Here is a 22,499-nt window from a genome sequence, read left to right on the forward strand (position 1 = left end):
TGGGCAGTCAGCTGCTGCCCCCTGGATGTGGAGCGGAGGAAGCCTGGCCACCAGGTGAGTTTCCCCACCTGACTACTAGGGGTTCCACAGCCCCAGGGCGGGCAGGCACTCATTTAGAGCAGGGTTCTTAGTGTGGGCTTTGCCCCCCAGGGAACATTAAGCCATATCTGGAGACATTTTTGGTGGTCACACTTGGGGACTGAAGGCGGTGCCCCTGGTACCAGTGAACAAAGTTCAGGGATGCTACTTAATATCCTGCAATAAACCAGGCAGGTCCCTCTCCCCAACTAAGAATGGTCCACCACCAATGTCACCAGTGCCCCAGCAGGGTCATCTTAGAGAAAGCTCTGTCCTTGTCTCTCTTGGGATTGGGGGGAGGGCAAGAGGAGTTCACTCGGCTGAGGCAGGAGGACCAGAGTTTGAGTCTGAACAGCCCAAACCACGAAGAGAAGCAGCTCCCAGGGCCCCAGGTAGAGGGAGAAAGTGAGCAGCCGGTGTTCTCACCCTCTCTGGGCTCTAGAACCCTCCATCCACAGAGGACACGGGGAAGAGAGGTTTGCTAAAAATATCATAGATCTCCGGTCCCCCCACCTGGATCCTAGGCCCAAGAGAGGGTCTCTTGGGTCACTCTATGAGGCTAGTGGGCCAGTATAGGGGGCTCCGTGCTGACTAGGCACCTGCCTGGCTTCTCCCTGCACGGACATGTTCATACCCACCCAAGACCTGTCCCGTGGCCCGCCATCCCCACAGCCCAGGCCTTTCCAGGCAGGGTCAGCCTCACTAGCGGCTGAGAGTCTCCCCAGTGCCCTGGCCAAGTGCAAAGAAACAGAGGCTCACACAGTCTCCCTGTCGGCAGCTTCATTGGGCATTCCGAGGCAGGACCCAGGTGAAGGCTCCAGTAGAAGCTTTGGGAGAGGACCTGACCGAGTCCAGTGCTGCTTGCAGATGTAATGCGCCCAGGCCGCCAGGCCTCTTTGTTCCCACCGATCCCACTGCAGTCTCTCTATTTCCTCATCACTCTGCCTCAAAAAAATACATGTCTGCAACCTTCAGTCTCTCTGCCGTTTCTTGATTCCTTTCCAAACCTCGGTGGTGGCCCTGGCCTCTGACTCCTGCTCCAGCCTCTTTTCCTCTTCTGGGCAGCTGCTGCCACTGCCGCCTCCATCCTCAGCTTCAGGCGCAAGTTTCTCAGACTCCTCCTCACTGTCACTGTCACTGTCACCACTGTCTCTGGGCAGCCTGGAAAGAAGGGTTTGTTCATAGAATGCATGTGCGGTTCGTCTGAGGCAATCCTTCCCTGGCACACTGACCCAGGCCGAGTACAAGTTCCTCCTACTCCTTGTGTTCTCAAAACCGAAATCTCTCAGTGGGATGTCCACACCCCCCTTTCCACAGTTAAAATCACCATCTCCTCCCCACCCCGCAGCAGGAGGGGCCGAGGCCAGAGGCAGAGGACAGCCCTGGATTTGAGCTGTCACAAAACTGGGAGGCGTGAGGACCTACTGGGTGCCAGCCATGGGCCTGTTGGGGTTTGCAAACTCTCGTCCTGAATCCACATCAAAGGGATCTGAACAGAAGAGCAGAGAGAAGAGTGACATGTAGGTGACCTTTGAGCAGAACCCAGCCTTCCACTCCTGGAGCTTCTCAAAGAGGTGGCAGCCATGGAGGATCCTGGCTCCGACCCAGGGGGGCGCTCACGTCCATGCCAGGCCTCACCGATCTCTTCCTCGGGGCGCTCCCTGGCATGGGCCAGGAACTCCTGCTCTGCCTGCAGCACCTCCTCTGGGCCACAGCAGGCTGCGTACTTGTCCAGGAGCTGACGGTTCAGGTCTAGGAAGGCCTTACCCCACTTGAACTTCCGCAGCAAAATGACAGCAAGGTCTGAGAAGCCTGGCACCACAGAAACAGGAAACCCAAGAATGTCAACAATCCCTTTCCAATCCTAAGTGGGTCCCCCAGCATACTCAGTGCTGCCTCAGACACCAAAAAGTCCCTGCCAGACACCACCTTAGAGTCCAGACAACCCATGGCTGCCTCTGAAGCCCACTAAATTCCCCTGCCCATGTCTCATGGGGCCGCCCATCTGGACCTCTACTGGGACCATAAAGTCTCTGAGGATGAGCTAGAGGGTGATGGAGGGCTCTCAAGGCAGTGGTGCCGTGAAAACAAGGCCAAACAGGAGTGCTGCAGGCCAGCAATTCATTTTGCCACCCATGCGGTGAGGACTTTTAAGTGGGAGCTGGAAGAGAAAAGGTGGCCTGTCCATCTCAACCATTTCTATGCACACCCTAGTTTCTCCTGGGACTTGCCAGAAGAAAACACACTGCTGGGAGCACAGGCAGGCCTCTGGGCTGCCCTGACACTCACCCAGAATGCAGAAGGTGGCCGCAAAAGCCTCTACACAGGACAGTTTGCAGGGCCGGCCGTAGTTCACCGGGTTGGCTGCCACCAGGTGGGGCAGCAGCCGAAAGTGGCTCCCCTTCATCTTCCCAAACGGTGTTTCCTCCAGTCTGGCCCAGGAGCAGTCAATGACAGCCACCCCTGATTGTGCCACCAGCTGCCTGCCAAGAGCAACGTAGGGTTCCTCTGGTGGCCAACACCACCTTGATGATAGCCCTAGAACAAGTATGTCCCTGGGGACTGACCTCACTAGAGATAAAAGGACATCATTCCCCTGCCTTAAATAACCCCCAAAAGCCCTTACAGGCCAAGCTTTGAAGTAGCTAAGGAACTGGAACACTCACTTATTCACGTGACAAACATTTATTTGAGATCTACTATATTCTGGGTTCTGTGCTGGAAAACCAGACAAATAGGTATAAAAAGGTGAATACTGAAAGAAAGATGCGCCAGAGTCGGGGGATTTTTAGGACGAGAGAGTCCACGCAGGCACCCCGGCCATTTCCACCCCCTCGCCGCCAGCCCCTTGCGCCTACCTGTCAGCAGGAGACACATACTGGGAGCCCAAGGGGCTGAGCACGAGACCGCCGAACCTGTGGCCAAGGCGCAGGCAGCGCACCAGGCCTAGCCGGGCCAGCTTGCGGCCGGTGCAGCGCCGGGGGTCGCAGTGGCCTAGCTCCCACATGGCCAGCGTGCAAGGCAGCCGCGCCGGGCTCCGGCCGTCCGCGTCCTCGGCCGCTTCCGGCTTCACGGACGCTGCACCGGGCAGAGATCGGGACCGGTCTCAGGCGCGGCTCAGCCGGCCCATCCTCGGCCTCCGACTCCAGCCCCGCCTCCGTCCCCGAAACACTCCCCACTCACCGCGCAGCGCGACGCCCACCTCCTCAGCGAACGCTTCCAGAGATCGGCCCGCGGGACGCCGAGTGTGGCCGCCTTCGGCCCCTGGCCCTCGCGCTGCCCTCCGGCGACCCATAACGCAGAGCAGGACCTCCGCTGCCAGTAGAGACAAGGCTAGTAAGCCTAGCTGGGCCCCACTTCCATTTCCGGCTCTCACGTGACCCGGCGGTGTTCACGTGACCGCGACCCCAATCGGCGCGGGGAGTGATGGCTGCGAGTTTGGCCCGCTGGTTGGTGCTGCTCGAGCTCGCGGCGTACGGTTAGTGTCCCGGCCGCCGGCGCGCCCCACCCTGGCTCCTGCGACCCCGAACCCCCTCCCACCCATCCCTGCGCCCCAGCCCGTTCTGTGCGCCCGCTACCTCACGCCCCTTTCTACTTAGGGCCCGTGTATGCAGGCGCCGCCAAGATGAAGGTGGTGGAGGAGCCCAACACGTTCGGGTGAGCAGCCTCGCGTGGCGCGGCGGGGTGGGCCGAGGGGCGTTTTAGGGCCCGGTTTTCTCCTGATCCTAGTTTTTCCTGCAGGCTCAACAACCCATTCCTGCCCCAGACCAGTCGCCTGCAGCCCAAAAGGGATCCTTCTCCTGTTTCTGGTGAGTGCAGCACTCCTGCGGCAGATGGGGTTGTGGCCAGGGAGGGAACAGGGAGCTGGCCTGGATTCCGGGGTGGTCCGCGCGCGGGAGCCTGCTCGAAGCGGGCAGGAAGGGAAGGATGGCGTCGCGGGTGAGGGGTCCTCAAAGTTAGGGCCTGGAGGCTTATGCATTGGTTTGTTAGCCTTTTAAAATTATTTTTGAGTGCGCAATAATATTCCAGAAAAATAGTTGACCCCGGACGTAGTCCTTTATTTTCTTCTTTAGAGGTAATCTTTGTTAACAATTTGGCGTCCATTCTTCCGGACGGCTTTTCTGATTTTACGTGCTTAAGTATACAAGTAAAAAAAAAAAAAAGTAGTAAATTTTTTTGTCGTGTGAGTTTTAAAATATTTATTTATTTATGGGTGCCAAAACCCGGGATCAAACCATTTGCGTTGTTTCTTTGAACCGTATTGCTACCCTGGTTTGCGAATTTGCTGCTGTCATTCATGGTGTGTTTTGGAACTCTCACTGGTGATGGATGTAGGTGTTCATTCTTTTCACTTCATACTTGATATTCCATAGGATGGCTCTGCGTTATGTAATTGTTAAGCATTATGTTGTTTACGTTTTTTGGTCATTAGAAACAGTGCTGTGAAGAATATGTCTTGTAGGGATTGTCTCTATAGATTGTATGAGTGGTTTCCTGAGACAGGGTCCCAGAAGTGGCCAGGTTGGTACATGAATATTAAATATAAAAAATAAAACCCTATATATATATATGATTTTATTTATTTGTTTTTAGACAGGAGAAGGGAGAGAGAAAAAGGGGGAGAGAATCATCAATGTGTGGTTGCCTCTCACACATCCCTTACAGGGGACCTGGCCGGCAACTCTGGTTCTCAGGCTGGTGCTCAGTCCACTGAGCCACACCAGCCAGGGCAAAATCCAATATATTTCCAATTGAATACTTTGCGTGTGAGGGTCTGTGCTGGGGATGCAGAAAAAAACAAAACATACAATACTTGTCTTCGTGGACTTTAAGTGTTTAATGAGGAGTAGGCAAAAAAAAAAAAAGTAGGTAAAGTGTAGAATAATGAAAGATTCACTGCAGGTGTGAAGAGCAGGGTGCGTGTCGGGGTGCGGGGGGATTGTCATTTAAAATAGGGAGCTCAGGAAAAGACTGGGAAGTGATATTTTGGTCCAGGCTAGAAGAGAAAAAGGAGTAGGGGATAAAGGTAGATACAGCGGGGAGGGTAGAGTGGGAAGAGGGGTCCAACAAAAGGAGTAGCGAGATAAAGGCCTTGAGCAAGGATCCTGAGGCCAGAGGGGACTAGTGGGGGGTAGGATGAGTGGAGAGATAGAGAGAGAGAGGGGACAGATGTGAGCTTTCACACTAAACACATCTGTCTCACCTTTTTATTATGGAAAGTATTGCATAGAGAAACAGAGGAATAGGACAGTGAACCCCAGCATACCCTGCCTCAGTGCAAGTTAACATCTTGCCTGCTTGCTTCATCTTTCTGTTTTCATTTTTCAGAAAGTGGACTTTTCATTTTGCTAAACCATGTGATATTCAGTTATAGACATCATCACACTTTATTCCTAAATATTTCCACTGTGCTCTCCCACCCCACCCCCCAAAATAGCAGTAATGTAATAAAACGAGTCCACATCCACGTTCCTCAGTTGTCCCCGGAATGCCTTCTGCAGTTGTCCTACACCAGGATCAATCAAGGGTCACACGTGTTTTGTTAAATCATGTGTCTAGTTTCAACGTGGAACAGGTCCCCTCCATCCTCTCATCCCTCCCCTATTTTAAAAGAAATTTTATGACATTCACTTTGCAGGAGGGTCCAGGACAATTGCCTTACAGAATGTTTGACCTCCTGGATCCGTCTGGTTCATGATGTTATTTAGCTTGCTCTGCTTTACACAGATGTTCCGGAAGTGGGAAAGTAGGCCTGAGAGCTTGACTACAGGCAGGTCAAGTAGTTGGGGTATGAATACCGCTTAGGGAAGCAGTGGGCTATACAGGGCATCACGTCAGAGTGAGTGCTGCCAGGTTCAGTCCATTGTGGAGGTGGGATTCTCTCGCTGCTCTTATGGTGCTGTCTGTGGGCCCATTTGGCTCCAGTGAATGTATTGTCCCCAGTAGCCTTACACCCCAGCTTGATGCGGGAAGAGTGCTGATTTTCTATTTCCCTCCTGCCTTCTGCATTTATTAGGTGGTTGTCTCTGGTGAAGAAGAGCATTCCTGCCCTGGCTGTGTGGCTCAGTCATTTGGAGAGTCGTTCTGTGCATGGAAAGCTTTCTAGTTCAGAGCACATGCCTAGGTTGTGCGTTTGATCCCTGGTTGGGTTGGGGTGTGTTGGCAGCCAGTCCATGTTTCTCTTCCTCTCCTAACCGCCCCCCGCCCCCGACTTTTGCTCTCTGAAATCAATGGAAACATGTCTTCGGGTGAGGATTTAAAAAAAAAATTCCTTTTTCTTCTTTTTTCTTTTCAAATATCATTATTGACTCCCATTTAAACTGTATTTTTATTGAAGTGTAATTGACATGTTCAGTCTGATGAAGTTTGACAGTTCAGCATATCTTTGCCACCCAAAATAAAGTGGAGGACAGTCACATCTCCCAGAGATCCTCTGTCCCTTTCCCAAACCCCAACCTGTCACTACAGAGTATTCTCAGCAGCGCTTAGATTTCAGATAATAGAGGGGCGCAGTCCCATGTCTGGCTACTTTTTCAGTACTACTAGCTTTTTCTCGTTGCCAGGTACACATAAAAACTGTGACTGACATCTGCCCTGGCCAGTGTGGCTCCGTTGGAGCATCGTCCTGTAACCAAAGGGTTGTGAGTTCGATTTCTGGTCAGGGCACATGCCTAGGTTGTGGGTTCGATCCCTGGTCCAGGTGTGTATTATCCTGGCTCCAGTGCATACAGAAGGCAGCCAGTTGTTGCTTCTCTCTTGCATCAGTGTTTCTCTCCCTTCCCTTTGCCTTTCTCTAAAAGCAATGAAAAAAATGTCCTCAGGTGAAGAGAAAAAACAAACAAGCAAACCAACAAACAAAAAACCCAACCCGGTGACATCTGAGTATGGTCTGTAGTCCAGTTAATTGTACCATGCCAATATTAATTTCATCATTTGGTGATGTGCTACTGTTATATGATGTGTGAAGTGTTAGTCTTGAGGGAGACTGGCTGACTGCAACCACCTCTCTCTGTGAGGACTGCAGCTGCTTGTAAGTCTATAGTTATTGAACATTTCAAAACAAAAAACACATTATGTATGTATTGATGCTGAAAGAATAGATGAAATCGATATGCTTTTAAGTCTCCAACTGAAATGTCATAATACTGGTTTTTTTCCCCTTTATTTTCTATTCCTGCCTTTTTCTCTAACACTAAAAAGCTGAGTTCCTTAATCACATAAATACCTGTACTTGTTTTCTCGTATAATTTACAGTAAGATGGTTTTAGAGGTATAATAACAATATTACTACTAACTGTAAAATGACTGAGGGTTGAGAGGTTTTTTTAGTTTACTTTAGAATGTGTCCAACCAAGAGTTAGGGTGGCTGGTGACGCAGGCTGTGCAAGAACTCCCAAGGACAAGAAAATGCAGAGAGCAAAGTTTTATTTTTACTTTCCCAAGAGAGGGTAAGGGCTGGGTGTGGAGAAGTGCACCAGCCCTGCGGGGCAGGGGCTGTGAGTTTTTATTGGATCAAAAAAGGAAGAGGCGGAAGAGTGGCTCAGTAGTCACGGAAAGGAGTTGTAACTCCGGAGGTTTCAGGCTGATGGTGCAGGCTTTCGCTTGTCTTGCTGTTCATCTTTGGGTTCACGGTCAGGGTGCTCTGGTGTGTCACCCTGTTAGTATAAGTTTTAAAAACACCTTTGTGAGGGATGCTTTTAGTAATCTCCCAGTCCTGAGAATAGAGGCTCAGAAAAACAGCAGTTAATTATGCCTGGCAGACTTAAGGAAAGAGAGAGCTGGCTCTGGCGAAGAGGGCCTGTCGGGGTCTTTCTTATCCTTGCATCAAAGGTGGACATCAGAGCACATCTTTGTTTTCTCTATTAGCAATTTCATTGGGCAGTTTTGTTCATAATGGATCTGCTTGTGTTCAACTTTACTACTTGCTGTTCCATATTTTTCACTTTTGATTTTTCCTTCATCTTAAATTTTTTCTGTGTTATGGACAATTTCAAGCATACGTAAAACTGAAGCAAGGGCAGTGTGAGGCCCCAAGCGTCCCCAGCCAGCCTCACCCTCCCTCTGCTTTCTCTCAGCCACCCTTGCTACTTTGAAACAAATTTCTTCCATCATTTGTAAATATTTTCATATGTATCTCCTAAGGGCATAGCCACAATATCTTCATCACACCTTTTAAAAACTAGGAATTTCATACCAATCAACAAAAATCCCCTCAAGTGTTTTAGATATCACTAATTGTCTCATAAATGTTATTTTAATACTCACCCAAGGATATGTTTATTGATTTGAGAGAGAGGGAGAAATAATCAGTTGGTTGCCTCCTGTATGTGTCCCAAGTAGGGATGGAACCCGCAACCTAGGTATGTGCCCTGACTGAGAATTGAACCCACAACCTTTTTGGTATTTGAGATGATGTTGCAGGTAACTGAACCACCTGGCCAGGGCCTATAAATTTTTAATAGTTGGCTTGTCTGCATCAGTATCTAAGGTCTACATGTTGTGTATGCTTGACATGTACCCTCATGTACTTTAAGCCTCTTTTATTTTTATTTTTTTAAGTGAGATGGTATTTCTTTTTTTTTCTTCTTTATTTTGTATTTTCTGACCTTATGTTTATTCAACACAGAATAATCCCTCCAACTCTACTGAGGTAGTTGACCACAACCACAACCAAATCTGCCTTTAAACTGGAATTCAGTTGCTGGAAAGGTGTTTTTAAACTGGACCCAGCCCTGGGCGCGGCTTCCTTGTTGGCACCAGGGGGCACAGCGCTCTTTTGCCAGGAGTTGCTGTCAGCTTCCCCTCCTGGGAGTCTTGCTAGTCATTGGCCCTCCAGGCCTTGGTGCCTTGGCCTGCCAGTCCCAGGCCTGCTGTGACGTGAAGTGGCAGGCACAGTCTCGGGGCAGATAGAGGTAATCACGGAGATACTGGTTGTCCTTGTTGGTAAGGTACTAATGGGAATGTCCTGAGGCAGATTGTTTCTTCTCTTTGCCTCGTGATTTGAGAGACTGCATGGCCTTCGTGATAATGAAGATTGGGCACGTTCTTGTGTGCGAGCTCAGGGTGTTCAGGCATGTGAACAACCTTCTTGGCGACTGTCACTCCGTCCTTAAAAAGGAGGTCACAAACGGCAATCCAGTTCTCCTTGGGCATCAACATCATGACAGCTGCTGTGTCCGGGGTCAGAGCTGGAAAGTTATCTCTTTTTTTAATTGAGAAAATTCACTGTAAAGCCGTCTGGACTTGGGCTTTTCTTTGAGGAAACATGTTTAGTTACTAGCTCCATTTCTCAATGTTTTTCCCTACTATTTTGTTATTTTGTATTTTGTTTGTCCCTCCCATTTAAAAAAAATCTCCCCTTGCAACTCTCCTTCCCAGCATCCATCACCTTGTTCTCTATTTCTGTGTATCTGTTTCTATTTTGTTTATTCATTTGTTTTTTGGGTGTTTGTTTGAGACTTCACATGTAAGTGAATTTATAAGGTATTGGGTTGGCCAAAAAGCCTGTTAATTTTTTTCCATAAAATAAAAGACATTTTTCATTTTCACCAATAACTTTATTGGTTTTGACAGTTTGCATATGTCGGCTGTCTCCGGTGATCGGCTTCTAGTGGGTAGAGGCCAGGGGTGCTGCTAAGCATCTTCCGATGCATAAGGCAGCCCCACAGCAAAGAATTATTGGCCAAAATGTCAGAAGTACCAAGAAACTTCACAAACCTCTTTTCATATGCCGGTCAGTCACAGCACCTTCATACGCTGCACAAATCTTTTTTTGCATTTCAGTTGCGTTTTTACCTTTTTTTGAAATAATAGAGCCTAATATGCTGAAGATGTTGTGTATCTTCTTCCATCTTCAATATTAAAATGGCTGAACAAAAAATCACCAGTTTTGGTAAGGTTTTTTTTTTTTTAAGCACATGCTGATAGGACTGATATGACCTGTCACAATACAGTCTAACAAAATTGCTTTGAATGAAGTTAAAGACAACTAAATACTACTAGAACTATCATACAGAAAAAACGTAGTGGACTTTTTGGCCAACCCAATATTCGTCAAATGCTTTTTCTGCGTTTACTGATATGATCGTATGGTTTCTTTACTTTATTTTGTCAATGTGACGTATCATGTTGATTGACTTTGTGGTTGTTGAATCATCCTTGCATCCCTGGGATGAATCCCACTTAAGTCATAGATACATGATCCTTTTAATGTATTGTTGGATTTCATTTGCTAATATATGTTGAGAACTTTCACATCTATGTTCATCAAGGATAGTGGCCTGTAATTTTCTTCTTCTCCAATGTCCTTGTCTGGTTTTGGTGTCAGGGTAATGCCAGCTTCATGGAATGAGTTTGGAAGCTGCTGTTCCTTCCTCTTCAGTTTTTTGGAATAGTTTAAAAAGGATAGGTATTCATTCTTGAATGGTCGATATTCTTGGACATTTATTTGTTGGGATTTCTTTAATTTCAATTTTGTTGCTAGTCTGTTTATAGTTTGTATTTCTTTCTGGTTCAGTCGTGGAAAGTTATTCTAGAAATTTATCCATTTCTTCTAGATTGTTGAATGTGTTGGCATTTAACCATATTATTCTTTAATGGCTCTCTATTTCTGTGGGGTCAGTAGTAACTTTTTATTTATGATTTTACTTATTTGGGTTCTCTTGCTGTTTGGCTAAAGGTTTGTCAGTTTTATGTTGTCACATAAGAACCAGCTCTTGGTTTTATTGATCTCTTCTATTTTTAAAATTTCTATTTTGTTTACTTCCACTCTGATCTTAATTATTTCCTCTTTCTATTTACTTTGGGTTTTGTTCTTTTTCTAGCTCCTTTTGGTGTAGATTGTTTATTTGGGATTTTTCTTGCTTGTTGAAGTAGGCTTGTACAGCTCTGAACCTCTTTCTTAGAACTGCTTCTGTTGCATCCCATTACAACAGAACCACTCTGGGTTCTATTGCTTGTTGCCGAAAAAACTGTGGCTCCTAATGTCAGAGTCTTAGGAAAAGGAAAGGAACTATTTATTCAAAAGTTATACAGGTTTAGAACAACGGCAGGAATTGTTGTTAAATCCCACGCCCTTTAGAAACAAAAAAAGAACACCCACAAACACACAGTCCTGCCTCCCCTTGCCAGACCAGGGCATTCAGGGGTACCGTCTCTCAGGAAAAGAAATAGAAGTCTGAAGCTTAGGTGGGCAGGTTCCTGTCTGTGTTCCGGCTTCTTCCAGTCATCTGTGCTTGGCTAGCCAGGCTGCTGCTCTTAACCCAAAACTGCATCCTCATGGTGGGCCTGGTTCTGTATCCTTTCAAACCGCATGGCCAAGACCCTGCATGGCTGCTACATGGTCAAGAGGCTTGTCCCTCCCAAGCCCTTGGCATGTTTTAAGAGCTCGTGGCTGCCCTGTATTTGGGTTTATATCCTGGCATGGGTCTTCTTCCCTAACGCTATTTCTGACTCCTCCCACAGTGGGTTGTCTCTGCTCTTCGCCATATCACCTGCCTTTCTCAGCTGCCATTGTTAGTCTGGGCAGGTGTGGCTCCAGGAAGAACAGCAGAGTACTGCTGTTGACAGGATGAAGGAGCCTCTCTTGCAAGTACAGCAAAGTCCCTCCAGAGTTAGAGTGACGCCCATCTCTCTGGCAGGCACAGTCTTTAATGTTACTAAAACACTGGCCAATTTCCCTCACCCCCTCCCTCCCCTTTCTTTCTTTATAGAGAAGGGGAAGAGGAGAGAGGGACAGGAACATTATTGTGCGGTTGCGTTTTGCGCACCTGCTGCTGGGGGCCTGGCATGTAACCCAGGCATGTGCCCTGTACTGGGAATTGAACCAGCGACCCTTTGATTTGATCACAGGCCAGCGCTCAATCCACTGAGCCACACCAGCCAGGGCTGGCCAGTTTCTTTAGATATGCAAAGTGGAACTCACAGTGGCCCTGCTCCATTTCCACTTCCCCCAGCCAGGTTAGTGGCGGATTTCGCTGTTCTTGGGGACCTCTAGCTCAGCACTCTGTTACACCATAAATTTTGAAAAGTTGTGTTTTCATTTTCACTTGTTTCAAAGTAGTTTTTGATTTCCTGTTTAATTTCCTCTTTAGTCTGTTGGTGGTTTAGTAACATGTTGTTTAGTCTCCATGTATTTGCAGTTTTCCAGTTTTTTCCTGTAGTTGATTTCTAGTTTCCTGTCATTGTGTTTGAAAAAGATGCTTAAAATGATTTGTTTTCTTACTATATTGAGGCTTGCTTTGTGGCCTAATAAGTGATTTCTCCTGGAGAATGTTCCATGTGTAGTTGGAAAAAATGTGTATTCCGAAATTTTTAGATGAAGTATTCTGTAAATGTTTAAGTCGACCTGGTCTAATGCTACGTTTAAGGCCATTGTTTCCTTACTAACTTTCTGTCTGATCTATCCATTGATGTAAGTTGGGGTATTAAAATCCCCTACTATTATTTTATTCCTATGGATTTCTTCCTTTATGTCCATTAATAATTGCTTTGTATACAGGCTGTAGCAAAAAGTAGGTTTACAGTTGTGAGTAATGTGAAACAGTTTATTCTTGTATAAACTTATAAATCATAATATTATTTTCCACACAAACAACTGTAAACCTGCTGTTGCCCGACCCTGTATTTAGGTGCTCCTGTGTTGGGTGTGTAGATATTTGCAATTGTTAGATCCTCTTCTTGAATTAACCTCCTTATAATTATGTAATGTTTTTCTTTGTCTTTTTTTACACTTTTTGTTTTAAATTCTATTTTGTCTGAGTGCCCAGCTTTCTTCGTGTTTATTTGCATGAAATACCTTTTTCTGGCCCTTTTTCACTGTGTCTTTAAATTTGACATGAGTCTCTTGGAAGTAGCATTTAAATTGGTCATGTTTTTTATTCAGCCACCCTGTGTTTTTTATTGGAGCACTTAAGCCATTCACAGTGAATGTAATTTACACTTAACTTATGGAACTTTATCAAACTAAACAGCTTCTGCACAGCAAAAGAAACTGACAGCAACAAAAAAAGGCAACTGACCTTCAAGGAGATACCACCTCACACCTGTTAGAATGGCTGTTATCAACAAGATAAGTAATACTAAGTGTTTGGAGAGGTTGTAGAGATAAGGGAAGCCTCATTCACTGCTGGTGGGAATACAGACTGGTACAGCCACCCTGAACACAGCCTGGGGGGTTTTCAAAAGACTGAAAGTAGAGCTGCCACATGAACCAGCAGTCCCACTCTGGGGTATCTACTCCAAAAACTGGAAAACATGTATTAGCAAAGATACATGCACCGCTATGTTCACTGCACCATTATGCATGGTGGCCAAGATGTGGAGATAACCAAAGTGTCCTCAACTGGATAAAGAAGATGAGATCTATATATACAATGGAATACGACTTAGGCATAAGAAAAGACAGAGTACTGCTGTTGACCGGAGAGGCCTGGTTCTTGCTGATCCATGTGAAGAATTACATATCAGCAGACAGAAGGGGTTGGGGTGGGGCTAATATATGGTGACAAGATGGCTTGACTTTGGATGGTAGGTGCACAGTGCAATATACAGATCATATAGCATAGAAATGTACACTTGAAATCTATATAATCTTATCACTCCATGTCAAACCTATATAATCTTACTAATCAATGCCACCCCAATAAATTTAATAAAATCTTAAAAGAAATAATTACTGCCATGTATGTACTATTGCCATTTTACTTTTTTAGTTGTTGTTTTTATAGTTCTCTGTTCCTTCTCTTTTTTTTTGTCATTTTACCCTTTTGAGTTTATTAGCCCTATTTTACATATTTTTTAAATTTATAAATCATGTTTATTCTATTACAGTTGTCTCAATTTTTTTCCCCCTTTACCCCCCTCCACCCATCCCCCCCCTCCGCTCCCACAGTCAGTTCCCACTCTGTGTCCATGTCCACAAGTTGTTCATAATGTTCTTTGTCTAGTCCCTTCCCTTTCTTTCCACCATTGTCCTCTTTCCCCCTCCCCTCAGGTCACTTTCAGTCTGCTCCATTTTTCCGTGCCTGTGGTTTATTTTGCTCGTTAGTTTATTCTCTTGAATAGAGTCCACTTACAGGTGAGATCATGTGGTGATTGTCTTTCATCAACTGGCTTATTTCACTTAGCTTAATATTCTCCACTTCCATCCATGTTGTTGCAAAAGGTCGGAGTTCCATCTCTTTCTTTCTTAAATGTAGATTCATTTTATTTATTTTTTTAAATGTCAAAGGTAATTGTAGAATATTTTTAAAAATTTAAAACCATTATAAAGTCTCAGCAATTAAACCAACATGACACCAGCATAGAAATAATCATGTAGATCAATGAAATAAAATGAACATTCTAGAGACAAACGTATATATCTGATTAATATATGTATGATTAAGTTGATATTTCAAATCAATGGGGACAGTAAGATTTATTCAACAAATAAGGTGCATGGACCACTATTACTTGAAATAAAACAAATATAGAGCCCTATTTCACACATCGTACAAGAAATATTCAGGTGAGTTAAAAATCAATATGTAGAATCTAAGGAGTTTTAGAAGAAAAAAGAACTAATATTTTTCATGACCTGAAGTAAAATATTCAACCCCAGAAGCTATTAAGTAAATATTGACAAGATGACTATATTAAACATTTAAGACTACATAGTAATATACATATAAAAAAAGTTAAAGGACAATGAATAGAATAGGAAAGTATTTGCAACACATCTAAAACACAGTTAATAGGGGGTTGTTTTTGTGGGGGTTTTTTTTTAGGTAAAAAATGTCTACAAACCTTTAATCAATAAATGGATAAAGAATACAAAAAAGTCATTTAAAGCTTTTTTTAAAAAAATAATAGAAATAGGCAGGAAATATACTAAAACAGCTTTAGTTTCAACAAATAGTAAAGGAACAATTAAAAACATCATTGTCACAATCAGACTAATGAGTATTAAAAATATTGGTAATATCAAGTATTGGCAACTCTGAAAGGAACTGGGTATTCATAGAAACTTTTTCTTCATTTTAAAGCAGTCCCTTTAGCATATTTTGCAGTGCTGGTTTGGTGGATGTATATTCTTTTAGCCTTCTTCTGTCTGGGAAACTCCTTATTTCGCCTTCCATTTTAATTGAGAGTGTTGCTGGGTAGAGCAGTCTTGGTTGCAGGCCTTTGCTTTTCATGACTTGGAATATTTCCTGCCATTCCCTTCCGGCTTGCAGGGTTTCTGTTGAGAAGTCAGCTGCTAGCCGTATCGGGGCTCCCTTATATGTTACTATCTCTTTCTCTCTTGCTTTAGGATTCTCTCTCTGTCTTTGATATTTGCCATTTTCATGATGATGTGTCTTGGAGTGGGCCTCATTGGGTTCCCCTTGAATGGGACCCTCTGTGCTTCCTGGACTTGTGTGACTTTTTCTCTCCTCCAATTAGGGAAGTTTTCCATCATTACCTTTTCAAACAGGTTCTCTATCCCTTCCTCACCCTCTTCTCCTTCTGGTATCCCTATTACATGGATATTATTATGTTTCAGGTTGTCCTGCATTTCTCTAAACGCCTCTTCCTTCTTTTTGAGTCTTTTTTCATTTTCTTGCTCTTTCTGGGAGCTTTTTTCCTATCCTATCCTCCAGCTCACTGATTCGGTCCTCAGCTTCATCTAGCCTGCTTTGGATTCCTTCTACTGTGGTACTCAATTCAGAAATTGTATTCTTCATTTCCTCTTGTCTCTTACTGATAGTTTCTATGTCCTTTTTCATGCTGATGTAGTTTGCAGTAAGTTCCTCGTAGTTTCCCTGTCGTTTTTTGGTAATTCTCTCTGAGCTTACTGAGCTTCCTTAGAACTGGTGTTTGGAACTCAATATCTGATAGTTTACTTGCTTGTATTTCATTTAGTTCTCTTTGTGGGGATTCCTCCTTTTCCTTAGAGTGGGGCATATTTCTTTGTCTTCCCATTCTTTGTGAGACTCTTCTCTTTTGCTTCTACTTCTTAAGTTGATCTGTCTTGATTTCCTGACTTTGTGGTGTGAACTTCTATGGTTGGAGAATGCCGTTTTTACTTTCTGGATCTGCCTCTGATGAGGCCAGATGTCATCCCTGTCTGACCTTAGGCAGTCTCTTTGAGACTTCCAGTAACCTACTGTTTGTGGCTGTCTCCTTCAGCTGTTAATCTGTTCACTCTGCACTCAGCAGGCCGCCTTAGACAGCTCAGGGTGGGGCGGAGTCCCTCCTGGGGGCAGCGTTATTGGGTCCTCTCTTGCTGCTGCCACATGGGGGAGGAGTCTGCACTGGGATCCCTCTGGCTACTCTCTCTGTTCTCTCCCCAAAGCCTCCTCCTTCCCCAGTCTCTCCTCAGGCATCTCTAGCCCATTCTTCCCCCACCTTTGCCGGAGACCAGGGTAAGTGGCTGCAAATAAAAATTTTGCATTGGCCCTTTAGAAGGCTCTTTGCGTCTCCAGCCGCCTGTCTCTGGCAGAGAGCAACCCTGCCGCTTTTTGCAGCTGGCTGTTTTCCGTGTACATTTTGGGCTCTGGTGCTGTGGGCTAGAGATCCCTGCTTTTGGTTTAGACCCCGCTCTTCTCAGGGGGATCCAGCTGGCCATTTCAATATCCTTCTGGTGCTGCCGCCCGTGGGTACCCTGCTCGCCTTGTACCCTGCTCAGACCTGTACTGTACTCCTTACCAGCTAGATTGCGCGCTAAAGTTGATTCTTCTGTCTCCAAGGTTATAAGGCTCCTCTTTTGCTATTGTTCAGTTGTTTGTTTCAGGTGATTTCTCCACAGTTTAATTGTAATTCCAGGTTGGTCCTAGGGGGAAGTCAGTGTGACTTCCACTCACTCCTCCACCGTCTTGATTCTCCCTGTTCCTTTCTTCTCTTCTTCCCTTGTGGCTGGTTTTCTTTAGTGTTTTGGGTTCTTTCACTTTACTTTTTGTCTTTTGTAGGTCTTTGGTTTGTGGTTACCATGAGGTTTATGTACATCATTCTTTATGTACATGAGGTTTATGTACATCATTCTTTGTCTAAAGTAGTCTATTTTGTTGATAGGTATTTAAGTTCAAATATGTTCTGTAAGGATTGTATTTTTACTTCCCCCCTCCACACTTTATATTTTCGATGTCATGTTTTAGATAATGCTTTGTATCCTCTTAACTACTTTTTGTAGTTTGAGTTTGATACTTTTTCCTTTTGACCTTCATCATGGCTTTTTAAATGTCTGATATCCTGTGTTTATCAAATATTTGGCTTTACCTGTGAGGTTTTTATCCCTTTTTCATATTTTCTTATTTCTAGTTATGGCCTTTCCTCTCTTGTTTAAATAAGACCCTTTAACATTCCTTGTAAAGCTGGTTTAGTGGTGATGAACCCCTTTAGTTTTTGCTTGTCTGGGAAACTCTCTTCCTTAATTCTGAATGACAGCCTTGCTGGGTAGTTCATTCTAGATTGTATTGTAGGTTCCTTTCTTTCAGAACTTGAAAGTTGTCCCTTCTGGCCTATAAAAGTTGCTGCTGAGAAATCAGCTGATAGCCTTACGGGGTTCCCTCTGTGTGTAATGCATTGCTTTCCTCTCACTTTCTGCCCGTTGCACTGGCCAGGCTGCCTGTCCTGCTGAGAGTGGTGGTGGAAGGGGGATTCCCTCCTTTGCTCCTAATTCAGTCTCCTCCTGTCAGTTCTGCTGAGGGTGGTTTAGAGCCAGTTGTTGAGTAGGGGGATTTCCCAGTTTCCTGGTTGTTGAGTTTTTACCATGAATAGGTGTTCAGTTTTATCGGATGCCTTTTCTGCGCCTATTCTGATGATCATAGGGTTTTTCTTTCCTAGGCTATTTATATATAGTGAATGGAAGAGCATTATTTTTGAATGTTGAGCCAACCTTGTATTTTTGGAATAAACCCCACTTGGTCATGATGAATACAGTTGACCCTTGAACAGTGCAGGGGTTAGGGCTGGTGACCGCCTGTGCAGTCAAAAACCCACGTATAACTCAAGTTGGACCTCTGCATGGGTGGATTCCCAAACACAAGTCAAAAATGTAGTTTTCCCTTGAACAACATGTAAACGGACCTTTGAAATTTCAGGCCATGTTCAAGGGTCAGCTGTACATATGTTTTATATATTGCTGGATTTAAATTGCTAATTATGTCTGACCTTTTTTCATTTTTAGAATTTCCTTCAGTTCTTTCTCATTTATGCTCAGATTTCCTATCCATTTGTTGTATTTTACTTCATGCTGAATATAGTTTTGTTTTAAAAGTTCTTGATTTATTTTTAAAGATTTTATTTATTTATTTTTAGACAGAGGGGAAGGGAGGGAAAAAGAGAGGGAAACATCAGTGTGTGGTTGCCCCTCACACGTCCCCTACTGGGGACCTGATCCGCAACCCAGGCATGTGCCCTGACTGGGAATTGAACTGGTGAAACTTTGGTTTGCAGGTCAGCACTCAGTCCACTGAGCCACAACAGCCAGGACTGAATATTTTAATAGGTGCTTTAAAATCCTCTCAACTTCCAATACATGTGCCTTGTTGGGTCAGTCTCTGGTTACTGCCTCTTTTCTCGGATGTTGCGCAAACAGGAACCAGTGCTGTTCTCTCCTTTCAAGCACAGGCCTTTGTACTCCTTTCCTTCAGCCCTTTCTGCTGTCAGTCATTCAGATGTTTTCTGCAGGATTTTCCCCTTCTGTTTGCTCAAGATTTGGTCTCATATCAGCTGATGTGGCTTTTAATATCATCCACATAGTTATTTGCTTTATTCTAAAACATATGTATGATGATTTCAAAACTCAAAGATGGTATTACTATTATCTCATCAAAGTACATGTTTGTAAATCACTAAGAGTGATCCTTCTCCCTCTGAGGTTCATTTCCTTTGATTTCAGTTGTAGGGACCCTTTTAGTTTTACTTTTGAGCCTGTAAACAGGTTCACATGGTTCACATGTAAAGCCCTAGACAGAGGCATGCTCAGTGCTTTCGTTCCTGCCTCCTCCCATCATATTGTGCTCCCTGTGAAGGGCTGTTGGTTGTGATGGTTGTTTGTTTGTTTTTTGCATAATTGACATATAACATTAGTTTCAGGTGTACAGCATAAGGACTCAGTATTTGTACTTACTGCAAAATGATCACCAGTGAGTCTAGTTAACTTCCACCATACAGTTACAATTTTTTTCTTGTGGTGAGAATTTTTATGATCTACTCTCCAAGCAACTTCCAAATATGTGGTGCAGTACTTATTATTAATTACAGTTACCATGCTGTACACTCTACATCCCCATGATTTACTTGTTTTATAACTGGAAGTTTGTACCTTTTGGCGCCCGCCGTCCATTCTCCCCACCAGCCCCTACCCTCTGCATCCCTTGTCTCTGGCAACCAAACACCTGTTCTCTGCGTCCATGAGCTTTGTGGGTGGTGGGTTTTTTTCACATTCCATATATAAGTGAAATCATATGGTATTTTTCTTCTCTGATTTCACTTAGCATAATCAAGGAAATCAAGGCAAGATTTCTCCCCTTTTACACGATGACACCCAGCTCACTGAGCCACACCGGTCAGGGTTCCTTCTATAATTTTTATCTCTGTCTACATGTCATTCGAAGATAGTTGTTTGAAAGTCTTTACTTAGTCCAGTGTCTGGGATTCTGGGGTGGCTCTGCCAGTTTTTGCCTATGAATAGGTGGTATCTTCCTGTTCCTTGGTATGCCTTGCAATATTTTATTGAAAAATGGGCCTTTCAAAAAAGACACCTCTATCAGTTGTTTGCAGACTGGCCCTGCACTGGAGCAGACCTTTACCAATAGCTGGGCAAACTCTGAGGCTAGGGAGCAGCAGCCTGAGGTGCATTGCAGGCATGTACATGGCTGCTCTTAAATATCTTTCTCGAATCTCACCCCAGCTTTTCCCTGGGGACATGGTCTGTTGTGTGCGTCTACCCATAACCTCTTGCCCCAAAGTTCTGAGTCTCACGGCCCCCTGCAGCTTTCATGAGCAGTGCTGACATTCCCACCTGAGGTCCTAGTTAGGCAAAACGGAGACCAGTCCTCTCTCGTAGCCCCCAGCCAGGTTGGAACGTTGGAGACAAGGTTGACTTGCCTCTTGTGACCACACCTAGGGTGGGGGTGGCACAGGGCAAGAGAAATGCTCTAACACTTGTGCTACCAGCTTGAAGGTGCTTTTGTTCTTGGTGTCTATTTGGTTGCTGTAAACCTGTTTTCCAGAACTCCTCGAAGGTTAGCTCAGCCAGCTTCCAGTTGCACTTGGGATGTTTCACAGGGTAGAGCTTGATGCTTTCCTAGTCTGAGATTTTGCTGACATCACCCATGCTCCCGTGCTCCGTTCTTAAAGTTTAAACCAACCTTTTTCCTGAATAGCCCCAGTGTTGTGGGTTATTGGGTTTTTCCCCCGGTCTGCACACTTGCTCTTAAACTGGACTCAGTGTGCTACATTTTCCTCTTCTAGGGCCTGTGCATCTCTTCAGACTTTCTGGCAAGTGCTTCAGCCTGGTGGAGTCCACGTGAGTGAGGGGAGCAGCGGCAGGGGAAGGGACTGGGGCACCCCTGACGGTGGCTATACCCCCAGGTACAAGTACGAGTTCTGCCCATTCCACAATGTAACCCAGCACGAGCAGACCTTCCGCTGGAACGCCTACAGCGGGATCCTCGGGTGAGCTGGGGATGGGGACACGTATGTAGCTGCGGGCTCGTGGGGTGGTGCCGCCCACCCAACCCAACCCAACCTTATGCTCTGATCCTCCCCAGCATTTGGCACGAGTGGGAAATTGCCAATAACACCTTCAGGGGCATGTGGATGAGGGACGGTGACTCCTGCCACTCCCGGAGCCGGCAGAGCAAGGTGGGGCCGTGAGGGACTGAGCCTGGAAGAGAGAGTGGAAGAGGGGTCCCTACCTCACCCACCTGCCAACCAAGGTTTCCCCTCAGGTGGAGCTTACCTGTGGAAAAAGCAACCGATTAGCTCATGTGTCTGAGCCAAGCACCTGTGTCTACGCACTGACCTTCGAGACTCCCCTTGTCTGCCACCCCCACTCCTTGTTAGGTAGTATGCTGGGGCTGTGGGGGGCGGGGCAGAGGGGCTCAGCTAAGGCTGGGTTCTGTTGAATCTTAGTGTACCCAGCCCTGCCTGTGGCGCTGCAGCAGCGGTGGGACCGGGTGGAACAGGACCTGGCTGATGAGCTAATCACTTCCCAGGTGCGGTGCTGTGGTGGGCACCCCCCTTGATTGGGTGCGGCACAACCAGGAACTGGGTATTCCCTCTTCCTATACCTGCAGGGTTATGAGAAGTTACTCAGAACACTTTTTGAGGATGCTGGCTATTTAAAGACCCCAGAAGAAAATGAGTCAGTACAACAGGAAGGTGGTGTTCGGGGCCCGGTGTTTGAAACTTTGGAGAGCTGCAATAAGGTACAGATTTCGGGAGTGGGGACCGGCTTCCCTGGACACAGGCAGCCTCCTGCCAAAGGACTTGACTTCCCCCTCACATTTCTCTGTTCCAGGCACATAAAGAACTGTCAAAGGAGATTAAAAGACTTAAAAGTTTGCTGACCCAACATGGCATCCCCTATAGCAATCCTGCAGGTAAATCATGCCCGGGGAAGGGGCCAAGCCCCATTTCTGGGAGCTGCTGCCTGTGAACCAGGCCCTGACCTATCTTTCTCTTGGTATTTTGGCAGAAACTTCCAGCTCTGAGCACTTGGGCTCCAAGACACCCATGGACAGGACAGCAGAGCAGCTACATGGCAACACACAGTTGCTTGGGAACACCTTGTGACCTGGGATGGGCGTGAAGACAGAACCAGACTGGCTTCCTGTAGCAGGAAGGAGGAGCAGGCCGGGAGCACAGCGTACAGTGAGAAGTCCCGGGACAAGCACACTACAGGCAGAGGATGGGCTTCCTCTCTGCCTTCTAGGCCAGTGGCTCATACACAGGGTTGTACAGAAAGATGTGGACAAATAAAGATTCAAAGTTTTAATTCCCATACTGATAAAAATAATTCCATGAATTCTGTAAACCATTGCATAAATGCTATAGTGTAAAAAAATTTAAACAAGTGTTAACAACTTTAAACAATTCACTACAAGTAAATGATTGTGCATTATAAATACTACCTTCTGGGTTAAGAAAGTTCCATTCCAGTAACATTCTCATCTAAATACTCAAGAACAGACATACAGATTGGGGGCTTCCATAAATTAATGCACATGAAGCATCCATACTGAGTTGAGGTCTCCTGATCAGTTACATGAGTGGTGGGACAATGTAATATTACCGCTAATATTGAACACTAGAGCTTGAGAGACAACACTGAGCACCACACGGCTTCTGCTGCTACACCCAGCACTCCCCTCTCCTCACCCACAGATGGGACAGTGAAACCCCAAGAGGCTGAGCCTGTCCCCAGCTTATCCTGTGAGGCCTGCAGAAGGCAG

General features: G+C 45.5%; 2 protein-coding genes and 1 pseudogene across 3 annotated transcripts; 1 reads left to right on the plus strand and 2 right to left on the minus strand.

The window, feature by feature from the left end:
- Positions 1-848: 848 nt before the first annotated feature.
- On the minus strand, positions 849-3,439 carry TSR3 (TSR3 ribosome maturation factor). Of its 2 annotated transcripts, none has more exons than XM_054589359.1 (6): positions 3,262-3,439; positions 2,937-3,156; positions 2,368-2,561; positions 1,717-1,890; positions 1,504-1,567; positions 849-1,239 (listed from the first exon to the last, which is right to left on the minus strand). In XM_054589359.1, the coding sequence occupies exons 1-6, from the start codon at positions 3,371-3,373 to the stop codon at positions 1,050-1,052; spliced, it is 954 nt and encodes a 317-aa protein (XP_054445334.1). In that variant the 5' UTR covers positions 3,374-3,439; the 3' UTR covers positions 849-1,049. The 2 variants fall into 2 exon arrangements, with proteins under 2 accessions (XP_054445334.1, XP_054445335.1); XM_054589360.1 differs by having other exon boundaries at positions 3,281-3,393.
- A 47-nt stretch (positions 3,440-3,486) lies between these two features.
- On the plus strand, positions 3,487-22,048 carry GNPTG (N-acetylglucosamine-1-phosphate transferase subunit gamma). The gene is made up of 11 exons (XM_054589361.1): positions 3,487-3,556; positions 3,678-3,735; positions 3,820-3,887; positions 20,515-20,569; positions 20,635-20,718; positions 20,814-20,907; positions 20,994-21,108; positions 21,178-21,260; positions 21,342-21,473; positions 21,566-21,647; positions 21,743-22,048. Exons 1-11 carry the CDS (start codon positions 3,505-3,507, stop codon positions 21,838-21,840), a joined length of 921 nt encoding a protein of 306 aa, XP_054445336.1. The 5' UTR covers positions 3,487-3,504; the 3' UTR covers positions 21,841-22,048.
- LOC129083564 (40S ribosomal protein S10-like) lies at positions 8,721-9,237 on the minus strand (annotated as a pseudogene).
- Positions 22,049-22,499: the final 451 nt, after the last annotated feature.

The sequence above is a fragment of the Pteronotus mesoamericanus genome, unplaced genomic scaffold (assembly GCF_021234165.1).
Source record: "Pteronotus mesoamericanus isolate MK-2021 breed Mesoamerican mustached bat unplaced genomic scaffold, CSHL_Meso_final scaffold_167, whole genome shotgun sequence".
Classification (NCBI taxonomy): Eukaryota; Metazoa; Chordata; class Mammalia; order Chiroptera; family Mormoopidae; genus Pteronotus; species Pteronotus mesoamericanus.

What these genes read in the sequence shown, in the direction of transcription:
- TSR3 (XM_054589359.1), bottom strand. Translation starts at nt 3,373, where the DNA reads ATGGGTCGCCGGAGGGCAGCGCGAGGGCCAGGGGCCGAAGGCGGCCAC. An exon ending in TATGTGTCTCCTGCTGACAG is followed by an intron (nt 2,562 to 2,936) that starts GTAGGCGCAAGG and finishes TGCTCTTGGCAG; the next exon opens with GCAGCTGGTGGCACAATCAG. An exon ending in GGCCACCTTCTGCATTCTGG is followed by an intron (nt 1,891 to 2,367) that starts GTGAGTGTCAGG and finishes CTGTGGTGCCAG; the next exon opens with GCTTCTCAGACCTTGCTGTC.
- GNPTG (XM_054589361.1), top strand. Translation starts at nt 3,505, where the DNA reads ATGGCTGCGAGTTTGGCCCGCTGGTTGGTGCTGCTCGAGCTCGCGGCG. An exon ending in GCCTACAGCGGGATCCTCGG is followed by an intron (nt 20,719 to 20,813) that starts GTGAGCTGGGGA and finishes GATCCTCCCCAG; the next exon opens with CATTTGGCACGAGTGGGAAA. An exon ending in CTTTGGAGAGCTGCAATAAG is followed by an intron (nt 21,474 to 21,565) that starts GTACAGATTTCG and finishes TCTCTGTTCCAG; the next exon opens with GCACATAAAGAACTGTCAAA.